Source organism: Chamaea fasciata, unplaced genomic scaffold (assembly GCF_029207755.1).
Source record: "Chamaea fasciata isolate MVZ Bird 193981 ecotype frontalis unplaced genomic scaffold, bChaFas1.0.hap1 SCAF_1, whole genome shotgun sequence".
NCBI lineage: Eukaryota > Metazoa > Chordata > Aves > Passeriformes > Sylviidae > Chamaea > Chamaea fasciata.
The window spans coordinates 123479565-123496724 of NW_027094086.1; the positions used below are offsets into that span (position 1 = coordinate 123479565).

The window sequence follows — 17160 nt, forward strand, 5'->3', positions numbered from 1 at the left end:
AAACAGTAGTGTTGCTTTTCCTCCATCTTTCCTGCAAACCATTACTATTTCTTTGGTGTGCATGTTGTGTTACTGGCAATGCAGGAAAAAAAAATCCCATCTTGTTTCTACTCTAATGCACCTAAGGTTAACTGCGTAATTTAAAATCTAGTAAAAAAGCAAGCACACAACCAAAAGCCCACAGAACAGTGCTTAAAGGAAGAGCAAGTTTCAGACAGGAATCTTTCCGTATATTCAAATACTAAGCTGTGAGGGCACATCACCCCAGGGCACACTGGGCTGGGGCAGACACGGCTCTGCTTCTAAGGACACGTGTTTCTGTTCCATACTTTATGCCATTACTTAACGATACTGTAGGAAAGAGGCTTAGAGAAGTTTCTGTCACAGAATCAATGAGTTTGGAAAAGACCTGAGACCGTCGAGTCCAAACAATGACCGATCACCACCATGGTCCAGTAGACCATGACACTCAGTGCCACTTCCAGTGTTTCCTTAAACACCTCCAGGGACAGCGACTCCACCACCTCCCTGAGCGGCCCACTCCGATGTCTAAACACATTTTCGTGAAGAAATTCTTCCTAATGTCTAACCTAAACCTCCCCTGGTTTAGAGGCAGCTTAAGACTGTGTCCTCCCGCCCTGTCGCTGGTTGCCTGGGAGAATAGAGCGACCCCCACCTGACTACAGCCTCCTTTCAGGCAGTGTAGAGAGCGATAAGGTCACCCCCGAGCTTCCATTCCTCCAGGCTGAACACCCCCAGCCCCCTCAGCCGCCCCTCAAAGGACTTGTGCTCCTGATAGGACATGAGCTCTTCCTTAGCATCTAGAACAGGGAAAGACGCGCAGCGCTGCATACGTCACTGGTGGACGAGAGATGCGCTGCTTGGTCAGGAATTTAACAAAATATTTCGATTAGCGTGCGTAGCACAGCTGCCTGACACCGAAGAGCTCTAAGACAGGTCATACCAAGGGACATGGGGCAAAAAACCCGACCCGCAGTTCCGAGCCCTGTGCCTTGTGGCCGGACCCGCCAAGGGCCGCCGGAGCCGGGGCCGGTGCGGGGACGGGTGAGGGGCCGGGGCCGAGGCCGCCGCCGCCGGGCAGGCGCAGCGCGGGCCGGGCTGGGCGGGGAGCGGAGCGCCGGCCCCGGCAGGGGCGGCCCCGCCGGGCGGGCGGGGCGCGGCGGCGGAGCACGTAGCCGTCCCAAGATGGCGGCCGCTCCGGACCGGGCTGCGAGGGCGGCGGCGGGGCCGGGGCCGGCGGGCGGGCGCTGAGCGGGGCGGCGGCGGCGGGGGCTGGCGGCGCTCGCCTCGCCTCGCCTCGCCGCGGGGTGCGGGGTAGCTTTCCGCGCGGCCGCCAGGCTTCACCATGCTGCGGGGCTAGAGCCGCCGAGGCGCCGCCGCAGCGCAGCGGGGTAATAATGTTAACAGAGGTAAGAGCGCTGCCGGCGAGGTGCGGGAGCGCGGGGAGCGGCTCGCTGTCCCCCCGAGCGGACAGCGCTCAGTGCCGCGGCTCAGCCCTCCGCCGGGGCCTCCGAGTTGTCTCGGCCGCTGGCAGTTTCCCCCTCGGCCGCGGAGGGCAGAGGCGCTGGCCGGCTCGCCCAGGGCAGCGCCGGGCCCCTCTTGTCAGCCTCCCTCCTCTCCCGGCAGGGAGGGACGGGAGCGGGGCGCTCCGACTCCGCGGCGGAGCCCAGTCCGCCGTGCCCGCTCCGTGCGGCAGCTGGGCCCGGTCCCTGTTCCGACGCGGTCCGCCGACGGCCGGGCTGTGCTGCCCGGCCAGGGCCCGTGGGGCCGCGCCCCCGCGGCGGGCCCGTGTCTGCAGGAGCGGAGCGCACCTGGTGAGGGGGAGCCCGCCTCGGCCCCTCGGCCCTGCGCCGCGCCGGGGTGATGCCCCCGCCTGGGCCCCGCACGCCCCCTCCGGCTTCAGCCCCTCTGGCCTCCTTCTCCGCGGTGGCTTCGCAAGGGCTCCGTGTTTGCGTTCTACTTGGAGGGCTTAAGCCGAGCGGTTTGGCTGCGCTTGCAGGAGTTTGTGTCGATAGGTAATCCTTGGAAGTTGGCTGCCCCGGTTCACCTCTGCCTGGTGGAGGGTTTCTGTCCCGAAGCAGCTCGGCTGTGAGGCAGGCAGGTATTTGAGGATCAGCGTGGGCTATAAATGTCTGCTATGTCCAAAGGCATTCTAAAAGGTGGATTCTGGCAGTGCTTTCCCAGTTGCTGGAAATAAGACTTTACCCCGTATTCTGTTTTGTCTACAAAGAGCAATTGATTTTCTATTTTTAATATGAGCAAGGTGTCCTGAGTGCAGATACTTCTGCAACAGAATGACTACGTTATCCGTGTTTTATAATTTGTTATTCTCTTCTACAGTGGAGGTTATTCATCCAAAAGTCTTAAGTCTTGCAGGGTAAAGGCTTGCTTTCCAACACCTGAACATTTTGCTTTCCTGAATGATATTAAACAGCATCTTACACGTTTTAATTTGCATCAGTTCAAAGTTTTAGGGCATTAAGAAAGCAGTTCTGTAGAGCCATGAGCTCTCAGATTTCCCCAGGAGGGTAAAATTTGCAGAATGAGTTAAACCTGTAAAAATCTATGACCTATTTTTGCATTGAGGGTATTTGGTAGGTGGTCAGAATTAATAAGCTGCATTAAAGAGAGTTGGTGAGTGTGATGCATAAGCATTAGCCGTAGTAATTTAGAGTATTTTAAGGGTAGCATAGAATGTTCTGGGTCGGTGCCTTCTACTGGACTGTTTGTTCCTTTTGATGGTGGCTGTGTGTGCCCATCCAAGACACTTTATCTTGGAACTGATTTTTTTTAATTGTTGAAAATCTGTGAATAACAGTGTGGGTGACAATCCATTGGCTTTTTGAGGTAAAGCTTACTGATTTCATGTGTGATGACCAGTTATAACTCTCATGCTTGGTGTCAGGAGGAGAGGGCTCTGTTGTTCCCTACTTCTAGTTCCTGTACATAAGTTATTTGTAGACGAGACGCTTCGAGGTAAAGTATTCCAGGCTTAGTCTCTGCCAAGGCTATGAATTTAAATTTTAAGGGAGTCTAGCAAAATTGCAGGCTTTGCCTGCCTGAAAAGCAGTTTTGGAGAGTTCTTCAGGCAGTCAGACTGCTCTAGGCTAAGGTGAACTGGAGGAGTCCTTTCCCAGTGTACTTTTCTGGGTGTTCCAATGGTGACTTGATAGCTACAACAGCCTGGGGAAACTGCACACAGCTGCACCCATGAGCCCTTACCACACTTCGGAGGAATACGCAGATTGTTTCAAGTCTACTGATACGTGATTTCTTTATATATGAAAATTGAGATTGACTGTATGGTGAACTGACATTAGAAGCAAAAACGGCACTAGTTTTTGGTGCTGGATATTTGTGGCCTTGTCAAGTTTGCTACTGTCTAGAGGGGCCAAAGGCACCATAATTTTTTTTTTTAGCCATGAAAAATTTGGGTCCGTTTCCCCTACTATAACTGCTAGTTTTATAACTTTAAAATATAGAATTTTTTTTCTTAAATATGTTTAAGAATGAAGGAAAGGCAGATTGTGTTTTGCATGAATTGTTATCATACAGTAACATGGTGTTTAATTTCTCAAGGTCAGTTTCCTACATCCTTTGACTGTATCTTTATATGCAGACCCCAGCAGATTCATTTCAGTTTTGTGTGACTGCACTCAGGATTAGGACTTTGTAATCAGTAATTTCAGGGGAAGATCACACTTCCTGTCAGGAAAAAACACGCTGTGTGGTTTTCATTTGGCCCTTTCTGCCTATCTTATATTAGTTGCGTTCAAAACCCATGCTAATTGGGTGCCAAGCACATACACTTATTTACCTAGCTGGCAAATGCCACTTCCAAATTTTTCACTGTTAAACTTATTTCTGAAGTAATGTTGAATACATTCTGTCGGGATGTGTTTAGAGTCCTGCTGTGATGTTCGTTTCCCTAGTCTGGCGTGTTGGCCGTTCTGTGCCTTTTCACTTGTTCCCCTTTTCTTGTTCATCAGATGTCTCCTCTGCTTTCCAGGCCACTGTGGCCTGTTCCTGTGCGACTTACTGCCTCAGCACTTTCTCATCTGGCCAGACCACGGGAGACGCAAGTTGCAATGATCTTTCTCTTGTCTTTTTGGACAACTGGCTTCATCATGCTGGCCGCTTGTGTGATGCGAACTGCACTGCACAGGCTGCAGGGGAGCAGTTGGTGTTTTACAGCTCTGGTTCTTGGTGGTTAGCAGTGTCTTAAATTCTGACAGAACAAACCTTCAGTAGGATTTGGACTTAATTTACAGGAAGTTTTAGATGTCTTTTAGATTGATGGCCTGTGCTGTCTGCATTTGCAGCCTGTGTTACCTCTGAAGAAGGCACTTTATCTCAGCTGAGAACTAGGTTCCTTTTTTTCTCTCCCCACCTGCTCATTAAACTGCTTTGAGATGCTTAGGGAGGACTTCAGAATTTATCAGCAGCTAAATTTTTGACAGCTTAATTCTCAGCAAGAGTACCTTGTTGCAGTACTAGTGACAGTTGAGAAGATTTTTGAAATTTGACAAAGTAGGAGAACTTTTTCTTATCCACAACTAAAAATAAGCCATACTAAATGAGCTCTGACATGTTGGTATTTCTTCTTATTGCAACTGGTCAAGATAATTCACTAACTACATACAGTATTTCCTTTCCATTAAACAATTTACATTTTGTTTATAAGAGAGGTTGAACAACTTTTTTTTTTTTTTTTTTTTGGTTAGGTTTTAGTAACTATTAGCCATTGAGAACTGTTTCTGCACAAAACCGAGCAAATTAGCTTGATTTTTAAGAATAAAGGTTGGCTCAGCAGCTTAAGTTGCTCTAGAATAATAGTGAATTAGCCTTTCTGCAACAGTAGCACATTGTAAAGTATATTAATACAGCTCTGAAAGGCGAAGAACACAGTTAACTGCTTGATTAATACTGTAGCATTAACTTTTTCTGTTCCTTGATACATGTCAGTGTCAGGTTGCTGTGGTGCTTTATGTGTCTGAACTTTGTTCCGCTGGTAGAGCCATTTTCAAATGTGTAGACATTTACCAGGGTGCTGAAATAAATTAGTTTCCTGTCCTTTTGTGAAACTTGTGTGCTGGGACTTTCTTTAGTGCCAGTGTTTTGCTAGATGAGATCTAGCTGGAGCATTAGTTACAAGCCCTTGGGAGGTAAAAAGCCTCTTTCTCCTTCAGTATTTTCTGTCAATGAGGTTTCCCCTTCAGCTGGTCTGCGTTGTGTCCCTATTTGTTCCTGTTACAGCTCTTTTAATAACTGCATAGTTTATGAAGTGTCAGTTGAAATTATGTGAGAAATGCTAAAATTAAGGAAACTAATCTTTTGCAAAGAACAGTTATCTTATTATTCCTAAGTACTTGTTTTTAAATATTTTGCTGGCTACTAGTAAAAGACAGTGTCTAAACACTCAAGACTGTTCTTGAGTGTACAGTTGGGCCTAAACTGCTGAGACTGAATGCAGAGTTCTGCAACAATTCTAAAATGTCAGTCTGGACCATTCCCCAAAACAGCATGGAAGAAGAAAAGCATGAAGGTCCTTACTTCAGCAATAATAGTAATAGCTTGTCTGGTTAGATAGCTGAAGGAGCTCCAAATGATGATTTCCTCTGTCTGGTTGCACTCTAGGGAATTATCTCTCTTTTAAGTATGTTTGTCTCTTCTCCCCACCCTTACAAAGATGACAAAGCATGTTTTCCTTGAGCTTGCATTGGGAGAATTGCTATTATTAGAAAAGAGAAGTCATTGATATTGTATCTGTGTTATTTGCAACAGTGCAAGAACTAATATTTAGAAGTCTCACTAGCAATTTCCCCCATTGCTTGGTTGAGAATACCAAGGCTGGAATTACAGCAAAATCAATTGCAGTTGGCACCTGCTGTTCTGTGAGCGAGAACTTTAAGAAGTACAAGGCATTGTAAGCTTGGGCCTGATGCTTGTTCTTATGCCCACACCATGTAATGTCTGACTTCTGAATTAATAAAACAAGGCATTATTTCATGATGTAAACATATTGACAGGTTTGAACAAGAGCACTCTACCCTTGTTTACATAATTTCTGTGAAATCACACCTCAGAATGGTGACGGCATGATTGTGGTTTACAAGTTTGAGGTGAAATGGGTGTTTATTTGTGCTGTGAGTAAGCATAGATTGTAGGTGTGTTCAGCCAGAGGGACTCCTTTTAGAACTGCCATTTGTTTTGGAAAAGAGGTCAATTGCTACACTGTCACAGTTTGGGAGGACCTGTTAAAGATTATTATTGCTCTGAAACAGGCGTAGCTGTATAATCCTGAGAGAGTGGAGGTGGATTTCTGAAGAAGTTGCACTGTTGATTGAATTTGTTTTCTGTGTGGAATGGGATGTGATCTCGGTGTTGCAGTTGGAATAGTGTGAGCCAAATTTATTGCTATATTCTAACACTGACATTTTACAAACATATAAAAAGTCCCACAGATTTTAACTAGTGTTTTTCAAGTGGGATGTTATGAAAAATCAGGAATTTCCTTGGATGGAATATGAAATTTGACTGTAGTGGTTAGTACAGTAGTTTATTTTGAAGGTGTTTGACCAGTGACAGTGTAATCTTTTCAGTCCTGCTGTTTTGCCTATTTTCTCAGACAGTGAGCACAAGACTAATTTGATTTGAAGCTCACCAGTTTGTCAGTCCACTAGTTGGCAGCAGGAGATGGAGATAAAATCATCTCTGCTGGCTTGAATCCCATTAAATCCCTTCATGCATCAGATGCCTTGTATGATGTCCTTTCTTCAACTTCACTTGGAAGGATTTTTTGAAAATCAAAAATACTAAATTTGAAGAACTTTTTCTTTGTTTCACAGGTGGAAGCAGCACTGTGTTTGTTCATGTGAGGGCTCCTATAGCCTAATTAAAAATTCACAGGTACCACTGATGTATGAAATGCTTAATTCAGTGTCCCATTGTGGTTGGAGTTCTGAGTAGGAGGATGAGCTTTGCACGCATTTTCTTTCCAAGAAAGTTCATAAGTTTGGGAACATTCTTTGGAGAGTGTTAACTGCTTAAATGCACTTGAGCTTTTGTTACAATCTTATTTGTTTCATTTTTTATGTCTGTTTCTTTGCCGTTCTTCCCCTAATCTCATGCTTCTTGGAGGAAGGGGGTGATCCTGGTTCTATTTTAATCAAATCTGTTTGTGTCAGAATGTTTTGATTTCAGAAATGTCACTATTGTAAGATCATGTATTCTTGTTCATCACTCTATTTTTGCAATTCTAGGGAATGACTGCTCAGCTCTTCTCTGGTGCCTGTCAGGCAGTTCGGGTTAGGCTGTCTCTTGTGATGTAAGGGAATGAACTTGAGCAGGAAGTTGGAATTGCTACATATCCTGTAGGGCACTCTGCATTTCCACTCTTCCAGTCAGCACTGTTATACAAGGCCAAGTAGAAAATAATCTAGAGTAGCAAAATTCTTGCAGCAGCTGTCTGTCCAGCTGATTATGAAACAGTGCCTCAGACTTGTGATGATCTCTCACACACCTCTTAAGTGATACTAAAAGTAGTGGGGAACAAATGTGTATGGTGTTCCCAGTCGCCCCTTATTCAGGATTTGGCATGCCAGACTGCAGGGATGAGTTGGAAATGTGGTGGTGTCAATGCCTTGGGAAACAAGCGTCCGACCTGTGTTACTGTAGAAGGAGTGATTGCTTTGAAGTCTTACTGATTGTCTGAATGGTTTTGGATCTGTCTGGCTCGGAGAGATGAGGGAGCCTTGCTTGTTCCCTGCTGCCGTTCTAACAACGGCTGATGCAGGCTGAGATATCTGAGTTTTCCTTTACAATAAATCAAAACTTAGTGTATCCTGGGTTTCCCCAAAGGTTGTGGTGTTTCATACTGTTTATCAGCTTACTTTTTTGAAGCCTATGTAATGATTTTTTGTGATACCTTGAAAATAATGGGATCAGTAAAAATTATATATATTCCTTATTCATTGGAGGAACTCTTTGTGTTTGAAATCGTATCTGTATTTATCTGTATTTGTGTGATTTTTTTTTTCTAAAAATCTATACAAGTGATTTTTGTTCTGTTCCCCTCCCCAGTATATCTTGGTGTATTTGTTACTGATAGATATCTTAATTTTTAATGAAACCTATTGAGGATTGAGGAATCCAACCTCTTTTAACATACTTGGAAGAAAAATACTTTTTTGTAGTAGTTTATATACTCAGATTAGTATTTTTGATCACAGTGGTAACAAGTGGAAATTTTATTAACTTTGTAAAGTAAAATCATATGCTGTGGAAGTCTTAAATCTTATGATCTAATGCCTGCATTACAAATGTAATTTGATGGTACATAAAATGAAGTGGTAATTACTTTTTATGCTTGTTTGTTTCTTATATAAAATTTAAAAATTCTTGTGGAGAACAAATTGGTTTATGTGAATATAATTTTTATTTTGTTGAGAAGTTATTTATTTATAACAGTTGGCTAGGAGAATAAGGTTTTATTTAAAATTTTCACACTTAGCAAAGTTTTTCTCTTCACAGTCAGTATTTTTTCTAAATTGAATAGTGTGCAGTGGGTGTGTTAAAAATAATTTGTCCTTACTTTGTGTGTACAAGCACTTAATACTGGTACCTTGCTTTATGGTCTTACAGCTGTGTACTTATTTCTTCTTTAGTGCTTCATGCTTGACTTACATGTGTGTTTAATACTTTGAAATGAATTTTATGTTTGTTTCTTTATGTTGTTTTTAAGGTCTGGACTTTAAATGGTGCTGGGTCTTCTGTCTCTCAGTTGGCAGTTGCCCTACTGCAGCTTCTTAAAAATTCTTATGAAGATTATGAATTAGCAAACAATATGTCCATGAATGTTTCTAAGCTCCTCCATTGCTTTATTGGATATTTTCCTTTATTGAATTTTCCAATTAATGATGGTTGGCTGTTGCCAATCACTGTTTCTTTTAATTATGCTTTATTTTACTGGCACCTTTTATGTTTGAAATATTTTTTCTATTTTAACTCTCTTAATATAACATGATGCTTGCAGTCTTCTTATTTTTTCTCTCTGATTTTTAGATTTCCAGAGAATTGCCCATAACTCTTATGTCTCTTACTCTCTATTTTTGATGCATTGTGCCAAATTTTTTTTTTTTTTTTTTTTTTTTTTTTTTTTTTTTTTTTTTTCCTCCAGTGATAAAAAAGTAGCTGCATTGTTTCTGTGTGAAGTTGTGTGCCTGGATTGGTCTATGAATGCTTCCACTTTGCTGTCTGTGTGGTTCTTCTTTTGTTCGTCCTTTGCTTCTCTCGTGTATTGCCCTCTTCTTTATTATTGTCTTTATATATTTCTGTTTTCCTGCTTCTGTCACTGGAGTGGCCATGTATTTTTCCTTAGGTGTTGTCCATGCATGAAGGTATTCAAGATGCCAGGAGTGCCATTTCATGTTTGACTTCACTGGATCTACTTTGGCTGCTGCTAAAGTGGTTTTCCTCCCCTCCACCAGACACAAGCTGGTCTGACAGCTTCTCGTTTCAGGTCTAGCAGCTAAATAGCAACTGCAGGAAGAATTCTTTTGCCTTGATGAACCAGTCTTGTGGAGGGATATGAGGGTGGGAACACAGGATAAGTTGCCAAATCAACAGCTGCATGGTTCAGTGCTAGGGAAGTGCATAGTGTTAGTCTTCATTTCCTTCTGTGTAGATCTAAAATGAGTCAATATCCAAAATAATTCCTGTACTTTTGAAAACAGGGGATGTCACTACTCATTCTGTGACTTCTGAATGCATCTCTGCCTCCATAAAAAATTACAAATAAGGTTTGGTTGTTCCAGTTAGGTTTCTTTTTTTGTTCTTGTCCATGTGGCAAAGATGGAAGTTTTTAGATATCTTCTCTAAACATGCCCTGGGAGCTAGATATTCAAATGACTCAATTAGTTTGATTTATAATTAGTTTCAGTCTATAATCTTGAAGAGGCAAGAGTTGATGCACCATTTCTGTGGTTTCCTTGCTCTGTGAATTCATTGAAATTTGTTGGAAATATTCCAGGCCCTTATGCATGAGAATGAAGTATTCCAGCAAGTTCAAAGAACTGTCCCTTTATGTAAATGTTATTTGAAGGTACTCACACTTGCTTTCTCTCTTTTGTGGGAGAGGTAGTATGTGAACCTGAGATATGCTGATTCTGGACCCAGATTTTGTACGAGGAAGAAGATGGCTACTTGAGGCTAAAAGATTCATCCAGGATACTCAAAGGCTCTTTGCTTCCATCAGGAGGCCAGATGGACAGAGATCTTGGAGTAGAGTCTTGGAAGAAGTTGTAAGAGGCTCCAGTCTACTTAAATTTACCTGCAGTGCTGTCTGCAGCATTCTGTAGCAAGCCACTCAATAAAACTTGGGGAGTTTCTCAGGGTTGTGCAGGCAGCAGACAGCACTTTTCTCAGTTACAGAGTTAAGGAAAAGGCCAAAGTGCAGAGAGGACTGTGAAAGAGATGCACAGAGCGAGCAAGGGATGGGGAGCCAAACATCTCTGGAAAGCAAGCAGGTAAAGCACACAAGCCAAAAGTACTGTAGGAGGTATTGGAAAAGGGGGACATTAAATGCATGAAGGGGAAAGATTTTGTTTCTGTTACATTCCTGTTACATTTGTCCCATTGGAAAAAGACAATAATGCTTAAACAGTTTCTCCCTCTCTTAAGTAGAGGGGTTTTTTTGCTGATTCAAGGCAAAATCAGAGTGCTGATTTTCTGTGTTGGCACTGTCCATTCTGTAAGAGTTAGGCATCAGCTGCTTATTAAAGAGGTTGCAGATTTTTTTGTATATTGTGGACTATTGAAAAACTTGCTGACACTGAACTGATCTCTTTCTCTTGCTTTACTTTGTCCAACTGGATGATATTCTGTCCAGGAAAACAATTGAGAGGAACAGAAAGTTTTCAGGCTTACTCTAGCTTTGTAAAGGTTTGTGTTACTTTGTATAACAGCTGTTTCCATGGTTATTTTGTCTTCATCCAATACACATGCTTCATACGAAATTTGGCCCTGTAGGAGTTCAGATGTATTCTCAGAGACCACTGGGAATTTGTAGTGAAATAGTGGTTGTCTCAGAGTTGCTGTATTTTGTAACTGGAGAAAACCTGTGGCACTCAGAGAACTGCATAAAATTCTAACTTTTGAAGAAAACAGTGGAGTAACATCATGATCTCCAGAGGAATGTGCTAGTATTCTGTCAGTGGTTTTAAGTTTCTTTAAAATGGACTGTATTTGCAGCTTGGGATTCTACTTGTTATTTATGTACTGACAACATATTCTTTGTGGTGCGTACTCTGATCTTTGGAGTTCTGTTTTTAACATCCATTTCATTTTCCAGTCTGTAAATTATGATGCTGATTAAAAAGCACTACGTAGTTTTAAGAACTGTTGTGGAACTATCAGTACATTTTTGACAAGAAATCAGATATAGTGAAGGGGTGATCTTTGCAAGCAGGAGTCCAAACTGGAACTACTTCATGTGCTGGCACTGATTGAGGTCTTGGACTTAAAAGAACAAAACAAATCTGCCAAAACAGTAAAGTCAGTGAATACAGTGTTGGTAGCTGTTTCTTCAGAATCCAGTGTTTAGGCAGTAGATGCCGTTTATTACTTTGGTGGTAAGAGTGTAGAGACTACTACCCTTGTTTAATTTTGAAGACAAAGGTGAGCACCAGGGAGAGGAGGAAGGAGGTGATACTTTAAAAATTGTGTTACTTCTCAAGTCAAGTAAAAGGGAGACAGAATGTTAATTGGGAGTGCCAACAAGCTTTCTAAATCTACCGTTTTCTTGGAGGCAAGTGTAGCCAGTGTGTGGCTTCATAATATGGATACATTTTATTTTAGTACAAAGTCCTTTGTGGTGGATTTGGATATTGTACATTTGTTTCCAGATAGATATATTTTGTAACAGGAAGACCAGAACTGGACACAGGACTCCAGGGATGGAGAGGAAGGTTCACTTTGCTGTCTCTGCTGGTGACTGTTCTGCTGGTAGAGGGTAAAATACTGTTGGCCACCTTTGCCGCAGTGGCATGCTGCTGACTCATGAGCACCTTAGAGCCCACTTCGGGGTCCCGTTCTGCGGAGCTGTTTCACAGAGTGGGCCCCAGATTGTATTGTGGCCCAGGGTTAGTCCACCCCTCATGCAAACCTGTGTTTGTTTTTGTTGAGCTTGATGAGGTTCCTGTCAACCCCTTTCTCCAGCCTGTTGACACACCTCAGAACCCTCCAGTGAAATGAGTGCTCACGCCACTTTAGGATTCTGTGAAGCGTTTTACTGAGAGTTCACTGTGTCACATCACCCACATTGCTCAGGCATTATCGGTCCCATATTGATCCGTGAAGGTTCTCTCTGGCTGCACACTGAACTCTGTACCACTGATCATGTCTTTGCATCCAGCATTTTTCACTTACCTTTTAATCTACTCATCCAACCTGTACCTCACCAATTTAGTGATAAGGAAGCTGTGGGATATTGTGCTAAAGACAAAGTGCATATTATCTAAGGCCCTGCCCTTGTCCTCAGCATAACTCGCCTCACCACAGAAAGCAGTTGGGTTGGTCAGACATGTTTTGCACTTGGTAAATATCTTTTGGCTGCTCAAAACCTTCTGAGGGACTGAGGTGATGCTGACTGGCATAGATTTTTCCTTCCTCCCTGGCCTGGACCTTCTTTCTTGCTGATGGTCTTCTGCTGCCAATACAGTCTGAGAAATCATTTACACTGGCTTTCTGTTAAGCTTTTTTTTTTTTCTGGATTCCATGATAGCAATAACAGTACTGTCTTTAATCAAGGTGGCATTTTACATTAAAGGTGAGAAACTCAGTGTGGTTTTCCTTTATGAGCACTACATTATTGCTTACAGCTTTTCTCCTCCTTTTTAGTAAATTAAAAAAGAAAAAACAACCTCAACACCTTTTTAGGGGTAGGAAAAAGGACGGGGATGTTTTAACCACATTATTTCATTTGCCAAAATCACAAGGATAGGTGGCATGACTAACTGTATTTAGGCACAACAGCCTTTATCACTAGGAACAATGTGGAAATCAATTTTTAGTCTTGTTGAGTATGTCTGTTAGTGGAGGACTCCTGGCAATTTTGACAGATAATGTGAATTGGCTTCTTCCACTTGTATTCTTTCAGATCTGTAACATGACCTAATAAGGCAAGTAGAGTCAATCTTTATATTTAGTACAGTCCTTGATAAAAATATTCTGAAGTTATGTTTTTAGCTTAGTATTTTTAAAGTAACTTTTTCATCAAGATGGGGAATGTTGCTTATTTGAGATCCATTAGATTGTGGTATGTACTATCCAAAGAATACTGTTCCAAAGCAGTTGTATCTTAACTTTAGTGGAGTAATGCTGGCAATTTTGCTGCAAATAGCAACATAATATTACCAGTCGATTAAAGAACTAAACAAAACTAATTTTATCGCCTGAGGAAACCAGAGTACTAAAATGTTGATCAGACATTAATGACTAAATCTTTCTGCAGTAAACTTAAGTACTGGATTTTGTGTGTGTATATATAATATTTATGTATATGTGAAATATGTATAAACACATATAATGTGTTTAGGTCTCAGTAAAAAACCAAAAAAACCCAAAGAAACCCACAACACATCCTGCAGATATATATTGAAATATATAGTTTATCAGTCTGTTTAGAAGAAACTACTGATTTTAAGGAGTTTACTTGAAAATGATTATTTGCTTTTTGCTGCTTTCAAGCAAGTCATCAAGTGATAGAAACAAAAATCCTAGTATTTTTGCCTGTATGAAATTTGAAGGTGTTGTCTGCTCTTTACATGTGATGAGTTGTGTAGGAAAAAACAAAACAATGAAGCTCAATGACTGCTGCTTCAGTGTGCAGTTCCAAAATGTTCCAAATTTTATTTAATTTATCTTGTTATACCTTCATGTCTTTGATAGTTCTGTATTTGCAAAAACTGTGCATTTTCACTTCATTTCACTTTTTGTTATAGGGGTGTGGTTGTTTGAAGTCAGTGAGATTTTCCAAAGCAGATACTGTATCATTGTGCACCTTTTTTGTATTTATTCTAAGCTGAGTCGATCAATTCAAGATTGCACAAACTGTTTTGCACACAGCCACTGCTGTGAAATTGTTTGATATCTCCATGGAAAAAAAGAATGGATTTATTTTAAGAAAAGTAATTATTGTTCATTGGACCTCTTATAGCCCATCTTTTTCCACACTGACAATAATGCATTGCCTTTGGACAGAAGACTCTGTACAAAATAGTGTTTATATAAATAATTTTTATATCTATTTTTTTTTTTTAGTAATGGTAAAAGTTGGGCAAGTGTAACGAAGGTTTAAGTTCCAGGAGTAGGCAGATGCTTATTGCTTGGCAGAAGGGATGCTGAGTTGAAATTACCACTACCATGGAAGAACAGCTTAGAACTAAAGTGATTTAAGTATGAAGAAACCTTTTAAAAAATGTGTCCCCTGCAACTGTTTCTGTAGTATCCGTGAGCTCTGCCTGCATGTTTTTATTACAAACTGAAAGAGATGACCACTAGATCTCGTTCTTGTGGAGAGAGACTCATTTAAAGCATACAGATAAATATTAGGAGCTGGAGTGGTAGAAATTGTTCTTGAAGCGAAGTTCATGATTCTTAAAGTTCATTCAGTGGAATCAGGTTTCTTTAGCAGTGAAAAAAGAGAAAAATGGTGAAAAGAACTTTTAGATAACTCCTTGCTGCAGGAAAGTAAAAAGCTTAAGATGCTGCTTGAGCAGTAGTCACAAATGAAATTCGTAATATCAGTTTCTTGACATGGCGCATTCATTATTTTGAGCCAAATAGGAGAACAGACCTTTTTTTTTCATCTGTGGCTTCTGGATTCTGGAGGCTTCCCCCTCTCTCCCCTTTGCCACTGTTTTTCACCAGAAAAACTTGAAATAGATGTAATCTGTTTATCCAGAGGCTGAATGTAGAACAGTCTAGATTATCTCGTTGGCTTGAATTCAAGATAAAGGGATTACTTTAGCTCACCTTAGGCAATCCTGTCAAGCCTGGCCCTGTTTCAATCACCTAAGGTGATCCAAAATGCTTTTATCTTTTTGTCTTGCTTTCTGTCCAAATAAATAAATTTGCTTGGATACAAGTCAATATGGATTGTTACAAAGAAAAAGGATCACTTCCTTGGAATTTGTATTAAAGATGAGTTTGAGTGTGTCACTTTTGTATTCAAGAAAGTAGCAGAAAGTGGGGCTTGCATCTCTTATTTCCCATTGCTATCCAACATGCTCAAGTGCTTCTTCTAAATTTGACCAAAATTCCATGTCCTTTAACTAGAACATGATTCAGAGTGGGTTTTAATGCAAGCATGTAATCAGAAAGAGTGTGCATCTGTGAAGATAGCCTCTTTGTTTTTCCCATCAAGTTAAATACTTGGGCCACTCAAGAAAAGGTTACATGGAAGGAAACTTTCTGTTCCTTGCTGATACTTCTGCTATATAATGAAGTAGCTGTTAGCACTGGAAATAAAGGTAGTAAAATGAAGGTCAGTTTAAAATTAAACATTTCACTTCCTAATTTCATGTAATGATCAGCAGTGGTGGCAAAGCCTGGTGTGAGAGAGGAAGAAAAAAAAATCTTGACTGTGTTCACTTGAGAAAAAGTTTGGCTCTGAAAATATTTGCCATTTCTTATAGAAGTATAAGTCTTAATCAGAAAATTGGTCTTTTTCTTGCAAAAACCCCAGTTGTATCAGAATGTGGAACATAATGTTTTTATTTTTAATTATATTACAAGTTGTAATAGTAATATTGTGATTATTGCAAACAGAGTTTTAGTAAGGGAATTTGCTGTTCTCTTGATAAATGCTAAAATTGCAGTAATGTGCACAATGACTTTTAATCTTTCTAGTTACACACCATAATGTTACACATTTTAAGAAAACGTTAGAATGTATTTTCGTTTAAATGTTAGCACTTCTAAAAATGAGTTTAAGGAATAGTCAAAACTGCTGTAATAGTGAATACAGATGTAAAATTGTCACCTATCCATTAGAGCCTAATCTGTTAGATTGCCTTGCGTACCCATAGGGAGGAGAGTAGGGGAAAATGATCCCTAAAGCTTTGCTGTTTCAGGCAGTGTGAGGAACAGCAGGAAAACCCAAACTCAGTACAGTTAGACATGATTGTGTTTGAATTAATGCTACTGTGAAGTAATTAAGCCATTTGACATACAGAGTGTACCTTAGCGGAAGAAGAGGAGGTGAGATAGAGAGGAGACAGATGGATTCTTGCTTGCAGCAGAGAGTTTCCTGCCTCTGTAACCAGGGGGGATCAGCAGGAATACTGCACTTATTTAGAAGAAACTTCGTTGGCCAAACTTCTTAACTCGTAACATGAATTAACATTACCTTCTTGATTTATTTAAAAGATTTTTAGTGTATATTTATGTGCTTTAGTATTTTAAGCTTTCTTTGGGAAAAAAAAACGGAATCTAAACTTAGAACAATAAAAGCAAAATAGACTATGTAAATTCCTTCTTTTTTTTTTTTTTTTTTTTTTTTTAATCCCAGGAGTTTCCTTGGGAGTACTGCAGTAAATTATTGTGTAGATTCACCACAATTTTTTTTCCATAGTGTGAAGTAGGAGTGGAGTTTGAGGTGTTTTTTTCCTTTGCCTTTTTGGGCTAAGGAAGGAAAAGGGCAAAAATATAAGAAGGAAGAGGTTAAAAAGAGACCTTTAATGCTCTTAGGAAATCAGGATATGTGGAACTCAAAACTCTGTTGACATTTCTTTCAGATGATGGCTTTAACTTAGGGAGATAGGAGAACGTAACTAGAAAGTTGTTAATGGTTTATTTCACGATTGTTAAACATTTCTCTGAGTAGTGTAACATAGCAATTTCATTGCAGTGAAATTGGCACTCCGGTTGGTACAGATTTCCAATTTTACTTGTCATGCTAGTGAAGAGACAGCAATTTGAAACCTAAAATAATGTTTTTAATCACTTGACAAAAGTGACACTCACCTTAATTATAGAAAGGTTTATATGTGAACATGTTCCATTTGCACTCAAAATGGAAGTCAAATTAAAAGGCAGATGTGTGGAATTAACAAAATTAAACTTGACATCTACTGTAAA

At 40.8% G+C, this 17160-nt stretch overlaps 1 protein-coding gene across 2 annotated transcripts in view; it reads left to right on the top strand.

Moving 5' to 3' along the window:
- The first annotated feature begins 1218 nt into the window (after positions 1–1218).
- SNX13 (sorting nexin 13) overlaps positions 1219–17160 on the top strand; it is a 64605-nt gene continuing 48663 nt past the window's right edge. The window contains exon 1 of one of the 2 annotated variants that reach the window (XM_066196293.1): positions 1219–1430. In XM_066196293.1, coding sequence (XP_066052390.1) covers positions 1419–1430 — 12 coding nt within the window. In that variant the 5' untranslated portion in view covers positions 1219–1418. The remainder of the gene's footprint in view (positions 1431–17160) is intronic. The other variant, XM_066196285.1, reaches the window with a different exon arrangement.